The sequence below is a fragment of the Sinohyriopsis cumingii genome, chromosome 7, assembly GCF_028554795.1.
Source record: "Sinohyriopsis cumingii isolate HCF-2022 chromosome 7, ASM2855479v2, whole genome shotgun sequence".
NCBI lineage: Eukaryota > Metazoa > Mollusca > Bivalvia > Unionida > Unionidae > Sinohyriopsis > Sinohyriopsis cumingii.
In genome coordinates this window covers 61,219,104-61,240,588 of record NC_142967.1, presented here as the reverse complement: position 1 = coordinate 61,240,588, position 21,485 = coordinate 61,219,104, and the positions used below count along the sequence as shown (strand labels likewise).

The following is a 21,485-nucleotide window of genomic DNA, read 5'->3' as shown; positions in this document are numbered from 1 at the left end:
AAATGCAGGACAAGTAAAATCTCCAGATCACTTGTCCCTTCAGAACAAGTAGTTGATAGAAAGCATTTTAGGCATTAATAATTTTTCAAAACAAAGCAACTTTTAGTTTAAAATCCTTTTCCTGTCTGCATTTTTTGGGGAACACTAGTTTATTCCTATATTGTTTTTGCATCCAAATCGACTTGCAACCCCTGTTAATCGAAACTCCCAATCAATTCTGGTAAATAAAAACTAAGTTTTCTGCAATTTCAATATACATTGCTACTTGACATATATTGTCTTACCATGATTCACCATTTATTGTAATGAAGACTATGCAAGACTAAATAAGGACCACAAGTAATGAAGACTACACAAGACTAAATAAGGACCACAACAAGTAATGAAGACTACACGAGACTAAATAAGGACCACAACAAGTAACGAAGACTACACAAGACAAATAAGGACCACAACAAGTAATGAAGACTACACAAGACTAAATAAGGACCACAACAAGTAATTAAGACTATACAAGACTAAATAAGGACCACAACAAGTAATTAAGACTATACAAGACTAAATAAGGACCACAACAAGTAATGAAGACTACACAAGACTAAATAAGGACCACAACAAGTAATGAAGACTAGACAAGACTAAATAAGGACCACAACAAGTAATGAAGACTACACAAGACTAAATAAAGACCACAACAAGTAATGAAGACTCTACAAGACTAAATAAGGACCACAACAATTAATGAAGACTCTACAAGACTAAATAAAGACCACAACAATTAATGAAGACTACACAAGACTAAATAAGGACCACAACAATTAATGAAGACTATACAAGACTAAATAAGGACCACAACAAGTAATGAAGACTATACAAGACTAAATAAGGACCACAACAAGTAATGAAGACTATACAAGACTAAATAAGGACCACAACAAGTAATGAAGACTATACAAGACTAAATAAGGACCACAACAAGTAATGAAGACTACACAAGACTAAATAAGGACCACAACAATTAATGAAGACTCTACAAGACTAAATAAAGACCACAACAAGTAATTAAGACTCTACAAGACTAAATAAGGACCACAACAAGTAATTAAGACTATACAAGACTAAATAAAGACCACAACAAGTAATTAAGACTATACAAGACTAAATAAGGACCACAACAAGTAATGAAGACTACACGAGACTAAATAAGGACCACAACAAGTAATGAAGACTCTACAAGACTAAATAAAGACCACATCAAGTAATGAAGACTACACCAGACTAAATAAGGACCACAACAAGTAATGAAGACTACACAAGACTAAATAAGGACCACAACAAGTAATGAAGACTATACAAGACTAAATAAGGACCACGACAGGTAATTAAGACTAACAAGGACTAAAACAAGTTGTCCTTTTATTGGACAGGTCTACTTTATTTAGAGGCACAAAATTGAGAATGAAATTCACAACAGGTACATGTAAATATTGTCCCTATGACCAGGTGTCCTCATCATAGAGACAGGTGTCAACTTATGCAGGTTTCACTTTGTTTCCATGTTATTATTTAAATTTCTTATACCTATTCTTTCAGGTATGGTTTTGCAGTAGAGATGGCTGACATTTTTTTGAAGGAAGACATTTCTGACCTTCTGCTCAATAAATTTGTAGTTATCATTGGAGACTCAAGTAAGAAGGATTGCAAGTTAATGCAAATCAAGCCCTACATTTATTTTTTCATTAAATTTCTCCAGTGTTCATTAACTTAACTTACAATCATGAGGTTTCTTGGCTTACTTTTAGACCAATGTTGCCAACTTTATATGCAAGGATGGTATTGAAGAATGGAACGAATTATGGTGCAAGTAAAAAATGATGCGCAATACTTGTATTAAAGCATGGGTACAGATTCTTCGCCCAGTTTAGTATTGGAAATAAAAATTGCACATCAGCATAACTATGTTGCAGGTCATAATTTAAAATGATTTTCTAAAATAGTGACCTAAATTAAAGGCATCAAACCTACACTTTCCCAGTTTTAAATTTGAGTTTCTATGTAAATATCCAGGGGAAAATTCAGGTAAAACTGATAACATAGTTGAGCACAACATACTTGCCCAAGTTTGGTTTTACATCAGTGCAGGAGTGTTGTGTGTTGTCCCCATTTTGAAATAGAAGTTAACCAATATAGAAGAACTCGTCAGGACACTGAAATGAACATGCATCAAACTTTTACGTTCTTCCGTTGTGAGGGTCCTTGGCCCCAATAGTAAGAACCATATTTCACTAAATCATGGTATTTAATTCTAGTAAAAGTATGAAATCATAAAAATGTGTCCCTTGATACAACTATATTGAAATTCATCAACTTGAAATGAATTTTGTCATCTTCTATATTTTATTTTCATTAATTTTTATTTACATTGTACAGTTCAGAGAGCAGTGTACAAGGATGTTGTGTTGTTACTTCAGACGAATAAATATCTGACTGACGAACAACTTCGGAAAAAGGTAGAGTACTTGTGAATTACTGTTTTAGCTCCTTGGTTACATAGCATAATGTATGACCTTTTGTCTGTTGTATGATGTTTTTCTTCAGATATTTGTTTGTTAGCACTACTTCTAAATTAAATGGATCATTGTCATGAAACTTTACATACATTTATCCCAAGGTTTAGTTGGTCTGAAATGAAAATGGTGCTGCTCAGACATCTAATATGAACGTAAATGGATATAACTGCAGCCAAGTTGAAAATCATGTTTTCACTATTTCTTTTGAATGGATGGTCAGATCAACATTGCGTTTTCACTGAAAGATGTCTTCTGACATTGAGTGAAAATTTGGCAGATGTTGTGCCCAATATGGCTGCATCAACAGGCATCTTAAAAATCTTATCACTATTCCACCTGAATAGAAAGTCTTATTGACTTTGGGTTTTCACCAGATGACTTCTTGTGCGGTTTAGTTGGTCCTGAATAATAATGGTTCAGCTTGTAAATCCAATAAAGCTGTCACAGTGGCCATCTTAAAAATGTTAAATCTTACTGCTTCTCCCCTCAACAGAAAGTCATATTGATCTGCAGATTCCATCAGAAGACTAAATATGAAGTGTAGTTGGTCTTAAGTGAAAGTTTTTCTGATCTGACTTACAATATGGCTGCTAGAGGAGCCATTTTGAAAATCAATTCACTATTCCTCATGAACAGAAAGTCATATTGACATAGGGTTTTCACCAATTGATGTGTGAGGTTTCTTTGCTCCTGAATGAAAATGGTTCCAGTTTAACATCCAATATGGCCATCGCAGTGCCAGTTTAACATCCAATACGGCCATCGCAGTGCCCGTTTAACATCAATATGGCCATCACAGTGCCAGTTTAACATCCAATATGACCATCGCAGTGCCAGTTTAACATCCAATATGGCCATCACAGTGCCATCTTTATGGAAAGTTACAATCAGGTTGTTTATTAACTTGAATATAAAATGGAACAATTATTTTTTTAAAGATCTGTATAAAGATTTTTCCTTGTTCAGGCATTCAGTCTGCTTGTTATGCAGGTTTGTTTTAAGGATGCATTTTATATAAAATCTAGATGTTTGTTAACTTGGCATATTTGAACATGTTTCTCATGTTTGCCTTTGCAGGATTTCATTGTGTTAATGAAAAACTACTTCTGATAAAAAAAGTGTAAAATACATGTTCTGGGAGTGGGTGGGGTGTTAGCTTTAGACCTCACCTGGTAGGGTTTGAGAAAAGATGTACAATTCCAGTTTGTGTATTTCTCAAATATCAAAGGTAAAATTGATGATGTGAGAGCGAATGATTAAAGATATCTATAAAAACTACAGTAATGATGATCTCTCTGATTGTGCACCTGTTTCTTATTTCCTTGACCTTGGCATATCAAATGTCAGTTAAAGGATAATTGTCATTAGTCAACCTCAAAATGAACTGATGAGATGTAAGCATTAGGTCATGGACAAGTTTGATTGGTCCTCTGGATACTTAGGCAGCCCATGTTCAATACTGTTAGGAAGACAATAATAAAAAATGGGAAAACAGTATGCTTCAGAAATATTTTGATGATAAAAAGGTTCATCATCTTTTAGAGTTATGGCAGAACTGAAAAAGGGTCAGGTGTGTGGTAAAATTAAGTCATAGTATATTTCTAAGCTAAAATGGCATGTAAGAAACACTAATATGTTTTCTAAATATTTCACCAGCTTATCTAAAGTATGCTACAGTAGTCCCCCTCCTGAACGGCCCCCCTGACCAGTGGCCACCCACTCCTTACGACCAAAATCCGTTGGCACCGATGAGTTTGTGTTCAAAAGTACCCCTCACGAAAGGCCACATGGCTAACGGGACCAGCAGCCAGCATATTAGTGCAATAATATAAAATTTACCCCTCACAAGCGGCCGCATTTTATTTTAATATGTATCCAGAACAAGTATTTTATTCATAACGTGTGTTAAGTAATCCGATTTGTTTCCCGATATCAGGTTTTCGTTACTGAAAGAAGTGTTGACTAAAGTACATGTACCACTAAGGTTAATATTATATCATTTACGCCTCACGAGAAGCCACATTTATTCCATAAAGCTGAGAAAGACTCAAATTTTAATCCATACAAAAAGGTTTAGTTACTCTAATAATTGTTAAGATTACAATTATTGAACAGTAGTAACAGCTGAGAAGTGGCAGTATCGATGTACAATACCCAAGTCAGCAGGAAAATGGTTTGGTAGCCTTTATGGCTTCCCTTAGTAAGATGTTGATCTTGTTCACTTTGATAATTAGTGGCTATTACTACTGACAAATAATTGTCAAAATTACAAATCCTAATGGCCGCGAGGTCAAATCTGTGTGATGTTAATAGTACATAACGAAGCCATTTTGGCTTCTCTCACTTAGTGTAAAGAAATGTATACAAACAATAGGGTACCAGACTGCGATTAACGAATCGCATGACAAGATCACTTCCTTTAAAAACACGGCAATTTGCTTAATTGCATAAAAATTGTTTTATCAGTATTGTAGTTGGCAACATGAATAACTTTCTGCAAAAAGATCAACATGTCATCGAGGAAAAGAAAAATTCTCAGTTAAGAAGAGAAAGGGAAAGTAATTCAATTGACCGAGAGGGTGGTGGTGAGGATCCTTGCAGAAAACTGATGTCGGAAAGACTCAGATAAACAATATCGTGAAAGATAAGGAAACAGCTCTGCAGAAAGTGGGAAGGTGAAATGGATGGAGAAAGGAAGATTGTTTGAGCCAGGAGATATTTGTATCCTGATTTGAATGACAAGAAAAAGCAACAATTTTGTCAATTGAATTAGAATATGACAACTTTACCACAAGTAACGGATGGTTGCACAGATTTCAAGTGCAACACAATATTAAGTGTTCTGTCCTTAGTGGAGAATCAGCTAATGTTAATAATGAAGTTGTCAAAGATTGGAACAAAAGACTAAACGATATATGCAGGGGATATGACAGAAAGGATAGTTTTAATTGTGAAGAGACTGGTTTGTTTTTTAGACTGTTACCAACAAAGTGACAGATGATGTGATCTATAACATAATTATAAAGACAGTTTTAAAACTATATCAATGGTTATTCATAACATTCTTTTGAAAATGATGAAACGGTTTGTTTTACATTTATTTCACAACGTGCATATGGTTTTTTAATGAAATTATTAAGTAATTTAGAATAAAATGTACTTGTGACTTTCTTCATATGTATTTACTGTTCACATTTATCATCCCCCTCTAGAAAGGCCACCCTCATTATAAGGCCACTTCCCTGGTGCAATAGGGGTAGCCTTATAAGAGGGGGATTACTGTCCTTTGATAAGAGATTTTTTTAAAATGTGAAATGACTTGAGGTCTACATCATTAATGCTTTGACATTTGTTTTTGTTAAAATCGGTGAGTTTTAATGGCATTATTACCCATGATACATTTGTTACATCATGGTTAGTAAGTTTCATGCAGTGATTGCTAGTCACCGAACTTCTCAAGCCCAGTGGGGGCAAGGTTACTTAAATTACTTATGGTTCCCACAATTCGTTGTATCCCATGGATTCTGTGTTTTTTTTTTTTTTTATAAAACCAAGATTCAGTATAAAGGTTTGTCCAATTAAGTCTTGTTTATCCAGTTTTTCGGTGATCTCATTCAGTCTATACAAAGGTAGATTTAGTGTTTAAATACAATCATCTGTATGACAGATCTTTTATGGTGTTTTTCAAAAACAATCCAGGGGTTCCAATTTAATTGTCTCCTAGAGGGATATAACAGACTGATTTGCTGATTATCCATAATATAAATTGTTGAGCATAATGAGCACTGAAGCAGCGAGTTTTTGAATGCCAAAATTGAAGATAACCGATTTCTTTACAGTAAGATAGTCTGCAATGATACTATATTCCAATGCAAACTGAATATGTTCCTTAAACTGATGACGTAGAAATAGCCAGCACGTTATCTGTAGGCATTTGGAATGGGAAACGGAGGCAGAGAAAAAGATACATAGAAATTCCATGAGAAAGTGATTGATTACCTGCAACTGGTTAAAAAAAGGAGGGATGTTATGTGTTTTATCTCAAGAATATACAGACATGATTTTTCTATTTTAAAGTGGAATTCCACTTTTCTCCTGACTTGGATCAGATTTTTTTGATGTACGTTTTTTATAAATGGTCTGACCGGCCCCATTCTGCAATGACCCTTGTAAAGTATTATAAGAAAGATAATCCATTAAGTAACGAAAATGGTTGCACAAATTTTAGAACATCAACAGTGTCGCAGCTTATAGAATCAGAAACCATGAATAAATATGGATGTTAGGTGGGTCATAGAGACAGTTGCCTGTTTTTAGAGGTTTTGAAGAAGTGGAGTGTTAAGAAGCAGAGAAGAGTATTTACCAGCACAGCAAATTAAATTATGTATGCAGATAACTTATATATTTGTTGCAAAAGTAATGATAATTTTCTTGAAGGCATTGTTTCTCCCCACTCCCCTGATCTCCTCCATAAGAAAATTCCTGGCAGCTTTTGCTAGACAAGGTTCCAAAATGTTAGCCCTATCTACACCTTGGCAGGTTAGTTATTTTAGTGATCTCTCCTTGTGACATCTGTTGGATGTCATGAGTCGCCTCCCTTAGCATATAATGCCCGCTAACCAATAGCATGTAACAGTGGTGTATTGTACATTGGCCTAATGTGGTGGAGGCAATTGACCATTTTGGGTAAACTTTGTAAATTTAACATTGAAAGTATCACTGTGTACCAAAGGAAAGCCATTACAGGTGCATATGAGAGAAAGGTATTTGTAAAAACACGGACCGGCAGTGGAAAATTGCTTATTTCTTAGTCCGTTCAAGCTGTGTGCTCCCCTTGTCTTGATCATGTAGGAACCGTTCAAATTGTGTTGGCTTGCTGCCTCATCCAATGAAATTCACATATCCGAAGCACAGAAATATATGCTTGATATGCCAAGGTGTAGATAGGGTTATTATATCGGAACCTTGGCTAGCAAAGATGCATCTCTTATCATGTGGATGAAATTGGAGGTAAGTACCTTTATAAAGGACACAATAAGGCAGCAAACCCAGACTGGCTGGGCAGGTTTTGAATTCACAACCCTTAAATTACTATTCTAACTCTGCCGATTTAGCTACATTGGTTTCTTTTTACAATTGGTAGATGTACAGGAAGGACATCACACTACTCTGCTGATGGAATATCACTGTAATTTACTAGCTGTTTTTAAGTTAAAATGTAGATGTTGTTATTAAGGTCAGGATCTGCCTCTGCTGCCATTAAGCTTAGTAAATATATACATTGTTTGTAGTACTAGAATTCTGTCCCAAATTTAAAAAAAAAAAAAGAACTACATTATTATCTGCTTATCCTAGTCAAAGAGTTAAATTCCTGTATATCTAAATTCAGTTCAATTTCTGTCAATCTTAGTGCCCTTAGATAAGTGTCTGTATGCAAGCATGCAGGCAGAGTGATTTCTGGATATTGCTTTTCATATACAATAATTTTTTCTCCTTACAGGGAGAATTAAATTTTATGGGAGATGAGCTCATAGAAGGAGGTAGAAAAGGTGTGATGTCAAATGGCATTAGCTACCATGAGGTTCGGCAATACCAAACTAATTTCCATCTTATACGATTCTACTTTGTCACTCGTTGCTACAACACCTACGTGGAGTCCATCTTGTCAGACCTTTCTAAAGAACCAGCGCCGGATGTCGTCATCATAAATTCTTGTCTTTGGGACATCAGCAGGTACGAGATCAAAATAAAATTTGAACTTGCGTATACAATCAAATGCTGATACATGGGCTTCACATTTCAGTTACCTTGGCAACTTCATCATCATTGCTTTTTTGTGTGTACAGAGTTGGTATGTTCTAACATGGTTTATAGGCAAGGCTTTGTGTCATATTTTTCATTTTCTTTTCATTGCAACATAACTCGTTAACCCCTGGTACTTTGTTTACGTGGAATGAGTTAGTAGCCTACTGCCGAGCTCTGTAATGTCAAGGTCATGTTTGATACACTAAAGTGGGTGGTGTTATAGAAAGGTAGATAGATGTAGCTCTACAATGATACCAGATAATATGGATATTTTAGTTACACTACAAAATACAGAGGGAAAAACATACTTTTTTTACCTGTTTTTTTTTCTTTTCTTGACCCAAAATTTGCCTGTGGTTGGAATCTGATTTTTTGTCCGGTTTTTATATTTTTTGACCTTACATCTAAGCAAACCAGTCTGAACTGCACAGACAGGTAAACCTTTGCAAAAAGTAGGATAAGGTGGGTATTTGGAATAAAGAGTGGTCTCTATACGAAAATGATAGGTCAGTTAAGCAAAAAACCAAAAATATAAAGAACTCCAACTTTTACCCTTCTGCTCATACACGAGCAAAATAACCAATGGAAAACAATGTTTCTTAAATAACTAGGCATTAGGCTAATGGAACATCTCTTGGAAATTGATGTATTAGGATGTTTTCAGAAATAGCCCCCCAAATGTGTTTCCTACTCACATTTTGGGCGAAAATGACAAAAACCTTCAGGGGTTAATGAGTTAAGTTGAGAAGCAAAAGTTTGGAATATAATTAATGAAAATTTAATACAGTAAAATCTGCCTTAAAGTACACTGAGCCTGTGGTATGGCACTGTGTCTGGTGTGCACAATCAGTCATCCATCCAGCAACAGTTACTTGTTACAACGCTATAGGCCTATTTAATGAAATATGAGCTTGCATCTGATTGGTTGGAGGCCATAGTTCAGAGTCCGTTTTGAGCAGACTTGGAATATGGGCTTGCATCATAAAGACTTGGAATATGGGCTTGTATCATCAAGACTTGGAACATGGGCCTGTATCATCAAGACTTGGAATATGGGCTTGTATCATCAAGACTTGGAATATGGGCTTGTATCATCAAGACTTGGAATATGGGCTTGTATCATCAAGATCACATGCAGACTTGGAATATGGGCTTGTATCATCAGGACTTGGAATATGGGCTTGTATCATCAAGATCACATGCAGACTTGGAATATGGGCTTGTATCAGCAAGACTTGGAATATGGACTTGTATCGTCAAGATCACATGCAGGTTTGATAATGAAGAAGGTCTGTGCAAGTTAATCTTGTTTCAGAGGGCTGAGCTTGTTACCTTTTTTGGGACCATATGCTGTAAGTTTGTCATTTTTCATTTTTATTACATTTCCTGATTCCCATGATGGATTCTGTTTGTATATGGAATGATCTTTATGAAACAAAGACTAATTAATTTGCAATACACTTGTTCACCATTGACAAGAGGGGTCATAGAAAATTTGTTAGGGTTTGGTTCAGCTTTTATACCCACTCGTCTATAAATTCATACCCCCCCCCCCCACCTTATGTCCATTTAGTATTCCTCCAGAGAGGTTTTCACCACATGACTTGTGTCTTGTTGGTCATTAATGCAAGAGCTTCTGATCTTACATGAAATATGGCTTGAAAATAACTCAAGAATAGCAGAGACAGTTTCACCATTTGTTAGTTATAAAGGAGAAATAGTCTTGTACATGATTCCTGGAAATTCTGTAGAATCAGTCCTCTTGAGGGAATCTTGTTTTAAAGTAGTTTTTACTAAATTTCAGGTTTAGTTTTGTTAGTTCATGTGAACTTTTGGTATAGCCTTTCATCCATTGTGCACCTATGAATGGTTGCTATTTTAAATTTTCTTCAAATGCAGGACACCTGTTTTATTTAAATTGGCCATGACATCCTGGCTTACAGATGTGAACAGAAGATTCTAATCGGCGATCAGATATGGTCATTTATTTCATATTTATGCAAATGATGCTGATGCACCATTAAATATAGGCACCATTAATAAAATAGAAAAACCTTAAAGTTATATAGTCGTTAAAACTGCTGAAGAGAAGTTGATCTTATTTTGACAGAAAGCATCATGACATGTTGACCGTTAATATTTTTACAAATAAACTGATTGAACATCAGATATGGAGAAAACTTGAAATGACATTTTGTCCAGAATGAAGAATGAATAGAACACGATAAATGTACGGAAAGTATCCAGGCATGAAGACTTTCAGACTTGTATCCAGGCATAAAGACTTTCAGACTTGTATCCAGGCATAAAGACTTTCAGACTTGTATCCAGGCATGAAGACTTTCAGACTTGTATGCAGGCATTAAGACTTTCAGACTTGTACATAAGATCCTGATCAACTATCAGATATGGTGACTGGTACTAAAAATAGAAAACCCTGTAAACCATTTTTTCTCTAATGCCACTTTTCTGAAAATTCAGTAGAAGGCATCCTTGAATGGGGTGCTTTCAGATTTGAATGGCCACCATTACTAAAAATAGTGAAAAGCTGGATATGACATGTTCAAAACTGTTGAATAGAATTTGACCAAGCCTAAACAACAGCTTTTTAGAATGGAAACCACTCAAGTATGTATAAATAATGTTGATCCAACAGCAAATATGGCAGCCATTACAATAATAGAAAAATGTTTAAACAGTTTCTTCAAAATCGCTGCATAGAACTTGACCAATTTTGATAGAAAGTATTGTGGCATGAAGACTTAAAATGCTTACAAATGAATATGATTTGTCATCAAATATTGCCGCCAATGACAAAGACAGAGAAACCTTTGTATGACTTCTTAGAAACTGTTAAGTGAATTCGACCAAACTTGAGGAGGAACGTTCTGTTGATTACTTGTAACAAACTGTGTAGCCCCAGATCTGCTGGCATATACATGATGGCAGATCTGGACCTGTTTAGTTTTGGAATTAAAAGCAGTCATGTGGTGCCAATCACATTTATGATTGGGGCAGTGGCATTGGTGTCATCATGTTTAAGCATGGGTGGATTTTGCATATTCATTTCAGTTATGAATGGAAAATCAAGTAATTACATCACAGAATTCAAACAGATTTAGTACATTTATTTCCCTTTAGTCACAGGAAGAACCCTACTGATTTGGGAGTCAGTAGTCAAAGGCAAGATTGCTGTCACTTAGAATTAATTTTGCCTTTGCATTTCATTACCCTCATTATCTCAAGCATTACATAATGCAGACCTGCCAAATGGCATTGTTTTGGTTATTGTATACTGTGACAGTCTTTTGAATTTTGGTAACAACTACAGCTTACTTTGTTAAATGGCCACTATATTCCAGTGCTGTGTTGATTTGGTTTGTTATTTTATGGCACTACAACACGGATAGGTAATTTTAGTATCGAGGCAATTGGAGTAATGTAAAGGACACCATGCTATAGCTTACCCAGGCTGGTGTGATGGATTTGAGACCACACCATTGTGACTGCAGGTCAGCCACTGAACCACCATGGCTCCAATACTGTGAATGTCAAAAGGATACTTGTTAAAATATCAAATCTTGCTGTAACATTAGTGCTTGAAATAAATTAATTTAACTATAAATACTAAAGTTTTGTATATTTTGTAAATTAACAGGTATGGTGCAAACTCTGTTAACGAATATAAAAAGAATTTGGAAAAGCTCTTCACACGTTTCAATGAAGTTTTGCCTGAAGACTGCTTGGTCATCTGGAACACCACCATGCCAATATCAAAAAGTGTACGTGGAGGATTTATGGTGCCTGAAGTTGAGTTCATGAACAGCACGCTTCGACTTGATATACTGGAGGCCAACTTCTTTGCCAGACAGGTAATTATAGTGTTCTTGTGCTGTTTTTATTGACAGGGTTAAGTGAATTTTATTGGACCAGTGTTAGCTGAGGTACTCTTAAGTCATAGTGGTAACATTACCATCAACATGTGTACTGATAACAATCAGTGAGGCCAAATGATGCATTTCCTGTCCTCTTGTGCTAAATCTGCTTGAAACAAGTTTGAAATCGCTTGCAGAAAACTGTATTATGTTTTATTTAGAACTTGTGCCAAGTTTAAAAATACCAGGATCTGGCAGTACAACTGGAGGTATTTGACTAAAGCCCTTAAGTTCCCACCATTTTTACAACTTGGAACTTATTGAGATAAAGTAATCATGGTCAGGTCAGTGAACAAAAGAGAAGTCATTAGTGGTCTAGTTATGTCAAGATTAAAATGGTATCAATCATGGCTGCCACAGTGGCCATCTTGAAAATGTTATCACTGTTATTACAGAATGGATGGCCATATTAGCATGAGATTTTCACTAAGAAGTCTTAAATGAAATGGTACCATTCTAATATCCAATATGGCCACCATTTCTGCCATCTTGAAATTGTTATCGTTACTCTTCCTGAATGGAAAGTCCTATTGACTTGAGTTTCTTTTATGATGTATGTTTGGTCCTAAATACAAATTGTGCCCAGTTGTTTAATATGGCAGCCACAGCAGCCAGCTTGAAAATCTTGTTGCTCCTTCTCTTAAATGGATGGTCATTATATCAACATGGCGTTTTCAGTAAGATTTCCTTTGATGTCTAGTTGATCAGAAATGAAAATGGTACAGATCTGATATCCAGTATGACCATCACAGTACCCATCTTGAAAATATTGTTATGACTACTACTCCTGAATGAAAAGTAAAATTTATTTCAATGGCGTTTTCACCAGAAGACTTGTTATAGTGTCTTGTTGGTCCTAAATGAAAATGGTGTCGCTTTCATATCGCAGTAGCCATCTTGAAAGTTTTCTTTTATCTATTTCTGAATTGATGGGGAAAACAGCATGGGTTTTTAGCTCTATTGGTCACAGACGTACATTGCTTCCCCATTTAAACTGCTTGCCATCATGTATATGCCAGCAGATCTGGGTCTACACAGTTTGTTACAAGTAATCAACAGAATGTTCCTCCTCAAATTTGGTCGAATTCACTTAACAGTTTGCCATGAAACTTTAGACACACATTTTCCCAGTAGTCTAGTTGGTGCTAAGTAAAAATGAAGCCTTTTAGGCATCCAGTATGGCCACCACAGTGTCCCACTTGAAAATGTTGCCACTCCTTCTGAACCAACGGTCATATCAACATGTGGTTTTTGCTTAAAGTCTTCTTACAATGGCTAAGTGGTTCTAAATGAAAATGGTGCTGATGTGATGTCCATAAAAGTGGCCATCTTGAAAATATCCCTTTTCCTGAATGGATCTTTGTATCTGCATGTTTTTTTTTTGTGTATTTGGAAAGATGTCTCTTGATGTCTGGATTGTCCTAAATGAAAATAGTGACAATAATGACTTTCTGTGTGGCCAACTCAATGACCATCTTGAAAATCTTGTTAGTGCTACTTCTCTTTGATTGCTGGTTTACTTATATTGTGATTGCATGAAACTTCTTGTATCTAGCTGGTCTGATAATTGATATCCAAAATGGCCACAATGGCACACATCTTGTAAATCTTGTTTTCATTACTCAGCAAAATGGAAAGTCTTATTGACATGGGGTTCCCAACAGAAGACTTTTCATGTCTTGTTGGTCCTAAATGTGAGTGGTGACATTTTGGCATCCCATATGGCCACACAGTTGCTAATTTGAAAATATTGTTATCGAAAACAATGTCGGAGATGGTTTCTTTGCTCGGCACTTAAAAGGAAAAAATATTTTGAATTCTGGAAATTGTTTTTGGCCAGTAGAAGAGCATCAGTCCCTTCCAGGGACTCTTGTTTTTTTTTTTTTGTTGTTGTTGTTTCTTTGTGGTTTTGCTACACTATAAGATAGAGCATATTATGTTATATTGTCTGTCCATCTGTATGCTACCAATTTGACTCCTGCCAAATAACTACTTTTTATCAGCTATCTGCAGTTTTCAAACTATGCTTTTGGTGAATCATTAGGCCTTTTTTTCACTAAATTACGCCTTGCACATAAATGTATTTGGATTATGCGATTTAGATGTATCCCCCTCCCAAAATTTTTTAATTTGTTTTCTCATTTTTATTAACATCCCACAGACTGTTATCTCGAAGAGACCACTTCTGTGAAACTACGAACTTTCCTAACAGTATTATGTTCTATTTATAGCAGCTGCCCTATTTCCAAGAGACATGCTGGTTTCTTCTTTCAAATTTTTGACCTTGTTTTCTATTTATAGCAGCTGTATGGTTTAGTTAGGAGAGAACAGACTGGTTTTCAGACTTAATCATGGCTCACAGATTCTTTGTTCAAATTCATATCTGGTATAGAATCAGTCTGTATGTATTTGGTGCTAAAGTCAAGTCAGATTTATTCTAGTTGATATGTTTGTTAGAGCAAAAATGTTTTTCAAATAATTTCACAGATGGATTGGGAAGAGATGAAAAACCTATTCAAAGATGAATACATGAATTACACACCACTCCGGTGGCCTAGTGGTTAGAGCATCCACCTGAGATGCGGGAGGTCGTGGGTTCAAATCCCGACTGAGTCATACCAAAGACTTATAAAAATGGCTGAGCATTAAGAGGTTAGTGTTAGGACTGGTCGGCCTGGTGTCAGGATAATGTGACTGGGTGGGACATGATGACAAATGTCTGCGGCATGATGCCCCAGTGCCTGACATCACTATAAACTGCACACTGCAGACATTGTAGCGATGACTGCAAAATTGTTAAAGCTGTGATAAAAATACAAAAACACACACACGAATTACACAATACCGCATTCCATTCTAGGGCAGCTTCACGTGCCTTGCAGGCTGTGTGTAAAGGATTTTATTATTGGTCATGGTGGTTAAAAAAAGAAACCTTGAATTAGCTCATTTTACTAACTTCACTACTAAGGTAACTTCTTTTTTACAGCAGAACTAAATTGTGGACACAAATTGTATAAATGCAGAGGTGTTAAGTCCAGAGTTCTTAATACAGCACAGACTACCCCTAGCAATAGAAGACTACATTTGTCCTTTGTTCAAGCGGATGTTTCCTGATTCCAAAATTGCAGAAAATATGCATGTGCAAGAACTAAATCATCTAATATTGTTAGTGTTTAGCAGAAGATACTTCACTTAAAATTGCAGAAGCCCTGAAAATTGGGCCATTTAATATTGCAGCAGATGAGGGTTGTGATTATGACGACAAAAAGTTGTAGCCAGTCTGTGTAAGAGACTTTGACAATGAAAACAACAAAGTCAGAGTGCCCTTTTTTCATTACCAGAATTAGCAGTAGATTTTACTGCAGAAAACATTTTTTTATTTTCTTGATAATGCTTTGAATAAACACAAGTTGGCAGAATATAATAAATGTCCAAAATACGGTCAGATTAGAGTAATATTACTAAACTTTAAGGATATCTCTAGTGAAGTATAGCTCCTGCAAGGTCAGAAACCACCTTGTTTTCGCAGCTCCCATGTTGACTCCTTTGTGTTTATCTGGGTTACGAAGTACAATCGAAAATGAAGTGTTTAAACATGTATTTAGTTAATATACCTCTCTCTCTCTCTCTCTCTCTATATATATATATATGTATGTGTGTGTGTGTGTGTGTGTGTATATATATATATATATATATATATATATATATATATATATATATATATATATATATATATATATACACACACACATATACATACACATACCATGCCTTCTTCATGAAACAAAAGAAATATAATTTGCATACTTGGAGCGGTCACTGTTGGTATGCTCTCCAAAGACTGCAGAAGGCAGGTTGAAACCACTGCTTGGTTACAAAACATGCAGCTTCTGACTGCTGAAGATAGGTGACTGCTGAACTTTGGTGACCGTTAGCCTCACTGAATCAGTACCATTCTTTTTCCATAGGTCCTATGCATCAGTTTGGAGTGGGGCGGGTACTGATGGGGGCTAACTTTGTACATAATGAAAAACCCATGAATTTGATGTCTGGTTTTTCATTATGCTTGAATTTGATATCTGATCTAGAAAAACCCTTGAATTTAATGTCTGGTCTTGCATTATCCTTGAATTTTGATGCCTGGTCTTGTATATCCCATTTAAAGTTTGAAAAAGTGGGAACAGCCTATACAATAGCCTTAATTTGTTTTGTCAGTCCATAAAAGTCCTTGAATTTTGCTATGTTTGACTTGTTACTATTAAGTGTTTCTATTTTTAGCTATTGGCTTACTTTGGAATCCACTGATGGCTTCTTTTGTTATTGAAGACAGATTCAGAGAAAATATCAGTCCATTGCAAACCTTTCCTACCCCTTCCTGGTGAATCAAAACCTGTATTTGGAGCAGAACTTACCTTAGTTAAAACAGACATTAACAGTGAGAAAGCAGAAACTGCAGACAGTTAACACTCACCATTCAGTAAAACTATCATAGGAAAAGCTTTTAAAAAGGTCGAGGAAGGAAAGGTTTGGGATGAAAAATTTATTGATATGGTAGAATCCCTGAATAAGTAAAATTAAAAAATTGGACAGCTTTGATGACACAATTCAATGATTTTACAAAGACCACATGCTGTTGTAAAATTAGACATTTCAGTAACTTTTGTTGACAGATCCATTATTTAATATATGTTGATGTTTCAGAACAAACATTTCACACTTTGTTTCATAATTTAGAAGATGGACTCAACATCAGTACAATACATTGTCACCCATATTTCATGAATAATTGACTGGTTATATTGGTGTTTTAACTGTTCATGCTAGAATCCAATGAACTAAATTATTGTCTAGATCACCATTTTATGACACAAAAACAGTCGCTGACCCACATCTTACATTTTACTAGCCTAGACATTGTGTTTGTAGTTAGTTCACGACCACATGAGTTTATGGCATGCATAGAATCATGAAACTTGGTGAATGGATGTGTTTTGATAAAATTGCACCTTTGTTACCAAATAAAAAAGAGGTCTGTCATCTAAATTCATACTTTAGTGGCTTTTTGTTGAAACTTTGTGTTTGAACTTTGAAGTTTCATTTGTTGGGTGCTGTTTATGATGAAACTTGATAATTACATGCACTTTTGTTAATACTACACACTTACAACCAAAGGTCTGCGTAGGTTCGAGTCTCGGGCTCGGCCAATGTGGATATGTGAGAAAGCTTGCCGGTAGCTTCTCGTGGGTCGGTGGTTCTTTCCGGGGGTTTCCCGGGTTCTTCCTTCACCATTAATACTGGCCGCCATGTATAGCCTGTCTTGTGCTGAAAAAAGGCGTTAAACCCTAAAACAACAACAACAACAACCAAAGGTCTCTGTGACCTACATTTTATGCTTTAATAGCACAGATTAATTATTTGTGTTTAGCTCATAACCACATATAGTCTTCCATACTACATACAGACCTGCCAACCCTTATAATTTTGCCATCTTAGGAAAATTACCCTTAAAAATATGAGCTTGTGGCATAAGAGCAAAAATTATGGAAAAATTATCATTGCCTAAAAATCTGGAAAATTTGTTCATCCTTGTTTGATTTGGATCCAGGTTTCATATTAGAATTAGTGTAATTAGACAGGGAACCAGACTAACTTTTCAGAAGTTCCTCAGATGCTTTAAACTGCACAAATTTGTTCATGTGAAGCATCTGCATGATCAACCTGTTGATTGTTAAAAAAAATATAAAAGTGTTAATCAACACAGAAGAATAGAAAAGGAATATTCAGATTCTTGTGAATAAAAGCTGGAAGAGAAATAATTATATGTATTGGACATCTCATGCCAATCTGAGTTTGACTCCTGTCAGGCAGTAGGATTGTCATCATGTGAAATGAAAAAAGAATTTCCAAAACTTATGTCAAGTTGAGAGACAGCAACAGGCCATTGAGCTGCATAGGGTTTGGAACTAAAATTCATGCTACTGTACTAGTGATAAATAAAGTCTACACATACTTTACAAACTTTTCAGTTGAACATAATGTTATCGTCACAGCATGTTTTGGATACTGAACTTTTAATTAGATTTTCCAGCTTTACAATAGCAGTTTATGATACTTTGTTACACCGTACTGAAAACTGGTCAAACTTACGGGGAAAAAATCAACTGCCTTACTTAGACAAACTTGTCAGGGTTGGCAGGTCTGTATATACATCCTGGCCTATACAAAAGGTCATTTCTGACACGTGTAATCAGAAGTATGAATAAAATATCTTTATTTAATTATAAACTTTATGTATTAATGACTATCCATTGCATATTGTGATAGCATACCCATAACAGGGCAATTTTATTTATTGGACATGTGAATCACTATAGGAATTAGATTTGTAGACTGCATGCATTTCTTGCTGGCCTCAGCTGTAGTGGCTGATCAAGGTAATGACTGATGCATGAACGTAACTGCCAATAGTGGTTGTGTGGCTGTCACTAAGAGAGTTTGGCATTTAGGTTGGGCAAGGATAATGTTTGTCAAGGAGATTTTTAAGAACATTGATTTTAAAAACAACAACAACTTTGGGGATGACTTGCTTTTTGGGTAAGGAAGAAGTCTATCTCTGCTGTGTTCATAATGTCCAGGGTTGAAGTAAGTTGGGCTGAAAGAAGAAAAAAATACTTTCTGCATTAAAACTTTCTCTTGATTACTTACCTCCATCAAAAGTCATGGATACCATACATTGTGAATAGAAAAAAATGTTATTGATTTTGAAGAAAAAGGTCACTGTGACTTTGAGAAGAGAAGTGTTTTTTGCATACATTTTGGTTCTGCACCATGTCCCTTGACCAAAGTTGGTGGAGGGTCTGCATGGACGAAGCCAGTTTATTTTGAGTTCTGAATATCAATAGTCAAGGTCATTGTGGCTGAAATAAAATGAATGGGTTTTGCAGCACAACTTTTGTTCTACAGTAAGTTCCATAATCAAATTTTTTGGGTTGGTTTGCACTTAAAGAAAAAGATACCTTTAAATTCTTGGGTCAAAAGGTTAGAGGTCACAGTCATGGGAAGTCAGACAAGAAAATAATGTTTTTTGCTCTGCAAGTTCACTTCAAGACTAAATGCATTCACAAAGGTCTAAATGACAGACCAATCAGTCTATATACAATGTATTTTGGTCATGCCATATATGTCCATATGACTAAAAAGGATTAGCATATAATTTGCCATTCATGGTACTGTTGTTGGCATAGTTGTTTGTGTGAAGATTTGCCATTCATGGTACTGTTGTGGGCATAGGTGTTTGTGTGAAGATTTTGCTTCAGTGCTGTTCTCTCGAAGGGTTAGATGTATAGTACTGAAACTTGATGGGTGAATTTATCGTGAGTATTACTTGTGTAAAATGTAGGTCACTGTGGTCTATTTCATACTTGTAAATGTTTCTACATTTTACATCATTACTTTGACTGTGTAGCTTTTACAATTATTAATGAAGTACATGCATTCAGGTTCATTACTTAATATGCATTATGTGCACTTGCAAAAAGTAGGTCACAATTTATTGCTTCAATTCCCACTCTATTTCTGGATCATACCCCAGTGGAACAAGTGGAATGTATCATTTGTTAGAATTTAACCCATTTATCCTGAATGCGACTATGGTCATAATACCTCATTCTATCCTGAATACGCCTGTAGTCATAGGATCATATTTTATCCTGAATACGACTATGGTATTCGTCATGAAAGTAATATTGTTATTACTGACATAGTGATGATGTTGACTTCAAAATTCGGACAAAAATTGTACTGATTAATTACTTTTATCTTACTGAAAGATTTCTAGGATTAATTTTTGACAAGTTTTCATGAGAAACTGCATGGTGAAGTACATGTTCTGGAATGTGAAGTAAACAAATTGTTCCAGGTGTTTTGTTGTCCAATGTTAGTAAAATTATAACTCTTGAACAGTGCTAGAAACTTCAAATTTTAACCAAAATACTAGAAATAGAATTATTTTTTATTTTATTTACATACTGTTAGGAGCATTTCATTCATCTTCATGAACAAAAGATTCACTAAACATCATGGCAAGTTTTTTAAATTTATTTTTCTTTTAAGACATATTTCAAAATACAGTTGTGAGCATGTACATTGGTAAATAATAACAAAATATATATCACTGTGTTGCAAATTGTATTACCTTTTCAGAGATACATAGTTTTATATACTTTAAAAAAGAAATAACAATGTTACAACATTTTTAGTAAACATGGTGAAGGTCATTACAATTTCTGCTGCTGTATGATGCTCCGTTTTACCACAAAAATGTATTTAGAATTGCTTGTCAGGAATCAGGCACTGCAGTTGAAATTGGTGAACAGGATAAAATGGGTTAAGAAGGAAAACAAGAAAAACACAAAAAAAATATTCTCTTAGTTTTTAAAAATACATGTAAATTATAAAAAAAATTACAAAATTAATAACTATCTTCTTGTCACACAAGGTTGTTGTCGCTCACGGATATGATGTGCTTGACCTACATTACTACCTGCGCCACCAGCTTCATCGTCGTGTTGAAGATGGGGTTCATTGGGACATGACTGCTCATCGTCGCATAACAAACCTGCTTCTCAGCCATGTTTCAGAGGCTTGGAACAAGGAATCCCCAGGCAACTACAAGAAGTTTCTGACTAGAGGACAAAATGACAAAGGCAATGAGGTCATTCTAAAAAATAGAGACAATCTTAGGCAAAAGGAAAATCACAGGATAATACACAATCCCCAACCACACCAATTCCAGATTTCTGCTAATGGTAATAAGAAAATCAGGCCTAATATGATGGCATTACCACGAATGGCGGGTGCCCAGTATAAAGAGTCATCACAGTACCAGAATATGAGGAACATGCCTTATCAGAACCAAAATATATACAGCTGTGACAATCAGGTCGATAATATCAGACGTTATGGAGGACCTATTCATAGAAGTAACTATGTACAGCCTACCTTTGCTTTTACACAGTTTGAACATCAACCTTGGCCTGAAAATCAACAGTGGCAGCCATACGCTGGTAATGATTTCCACCCAGTGGCCAAGAGGGTCAATAGATGGGGTCGCCATAACCCATATTCAAGTTATAACTAGTACAAAATTGATGGGCATGTTGTGAGGCCAAACTGG

The 21,485-nt window shown here is 35.5% G+C and overlaps 1 protein-coding gene across 1 annotated transcript; it reads left to right on the top strand.

Annotated features, from left to right (window-relative positions):
• Positions 1–1,596: 1,596 nt before the first annotated feature.
• Positions 1,597–21,449, top strand: LOC149795359 (PC-esterase domain-containing protein 1A-like). The gene is made up of 5 exons (XM_089963784.1): positions 1,597–1,688; positions 2,431–2,510; positions 8,071–8,303; positions 12,034–12,247; positions 20,808–21,449. The coding sequence occupies exons 1-5, from the start codon at positions 1,613–1,615 to the stop codon at positions 21,447–21,449; spliced, it is 1,245 nt and encodes a 414-aa protein (XP_089819910.1). The 5' UTR covers positions 1,597–1,612.
• The last annotated feature ends 36 nt before the right edge of the window (positions 21,450–21,485 follow it).

Coding starts and splice junctions, on each gene's coding strand:
- LOC149795359 (XM_089963784.1), top strand. CDS start 1,613: ATGGCTGACATTTTTTTGAAGGAAGACATTTCTGACCTTCTGCTCAAT. Junction 2,511..8,070: donor ACGAACAACTTCGGAAAAAG/GTAGAGTACTTG, acceptor TTCTCCTTACAG/GGAGAATTAAATTTTATGGG. Junction 12,248..20,807: donor CCAACTTCTTTGCCAGACAG/GTAATTATAGTG, acceptor TTGTCACACAAG/GTTGTTGTCGCTCACGGATA.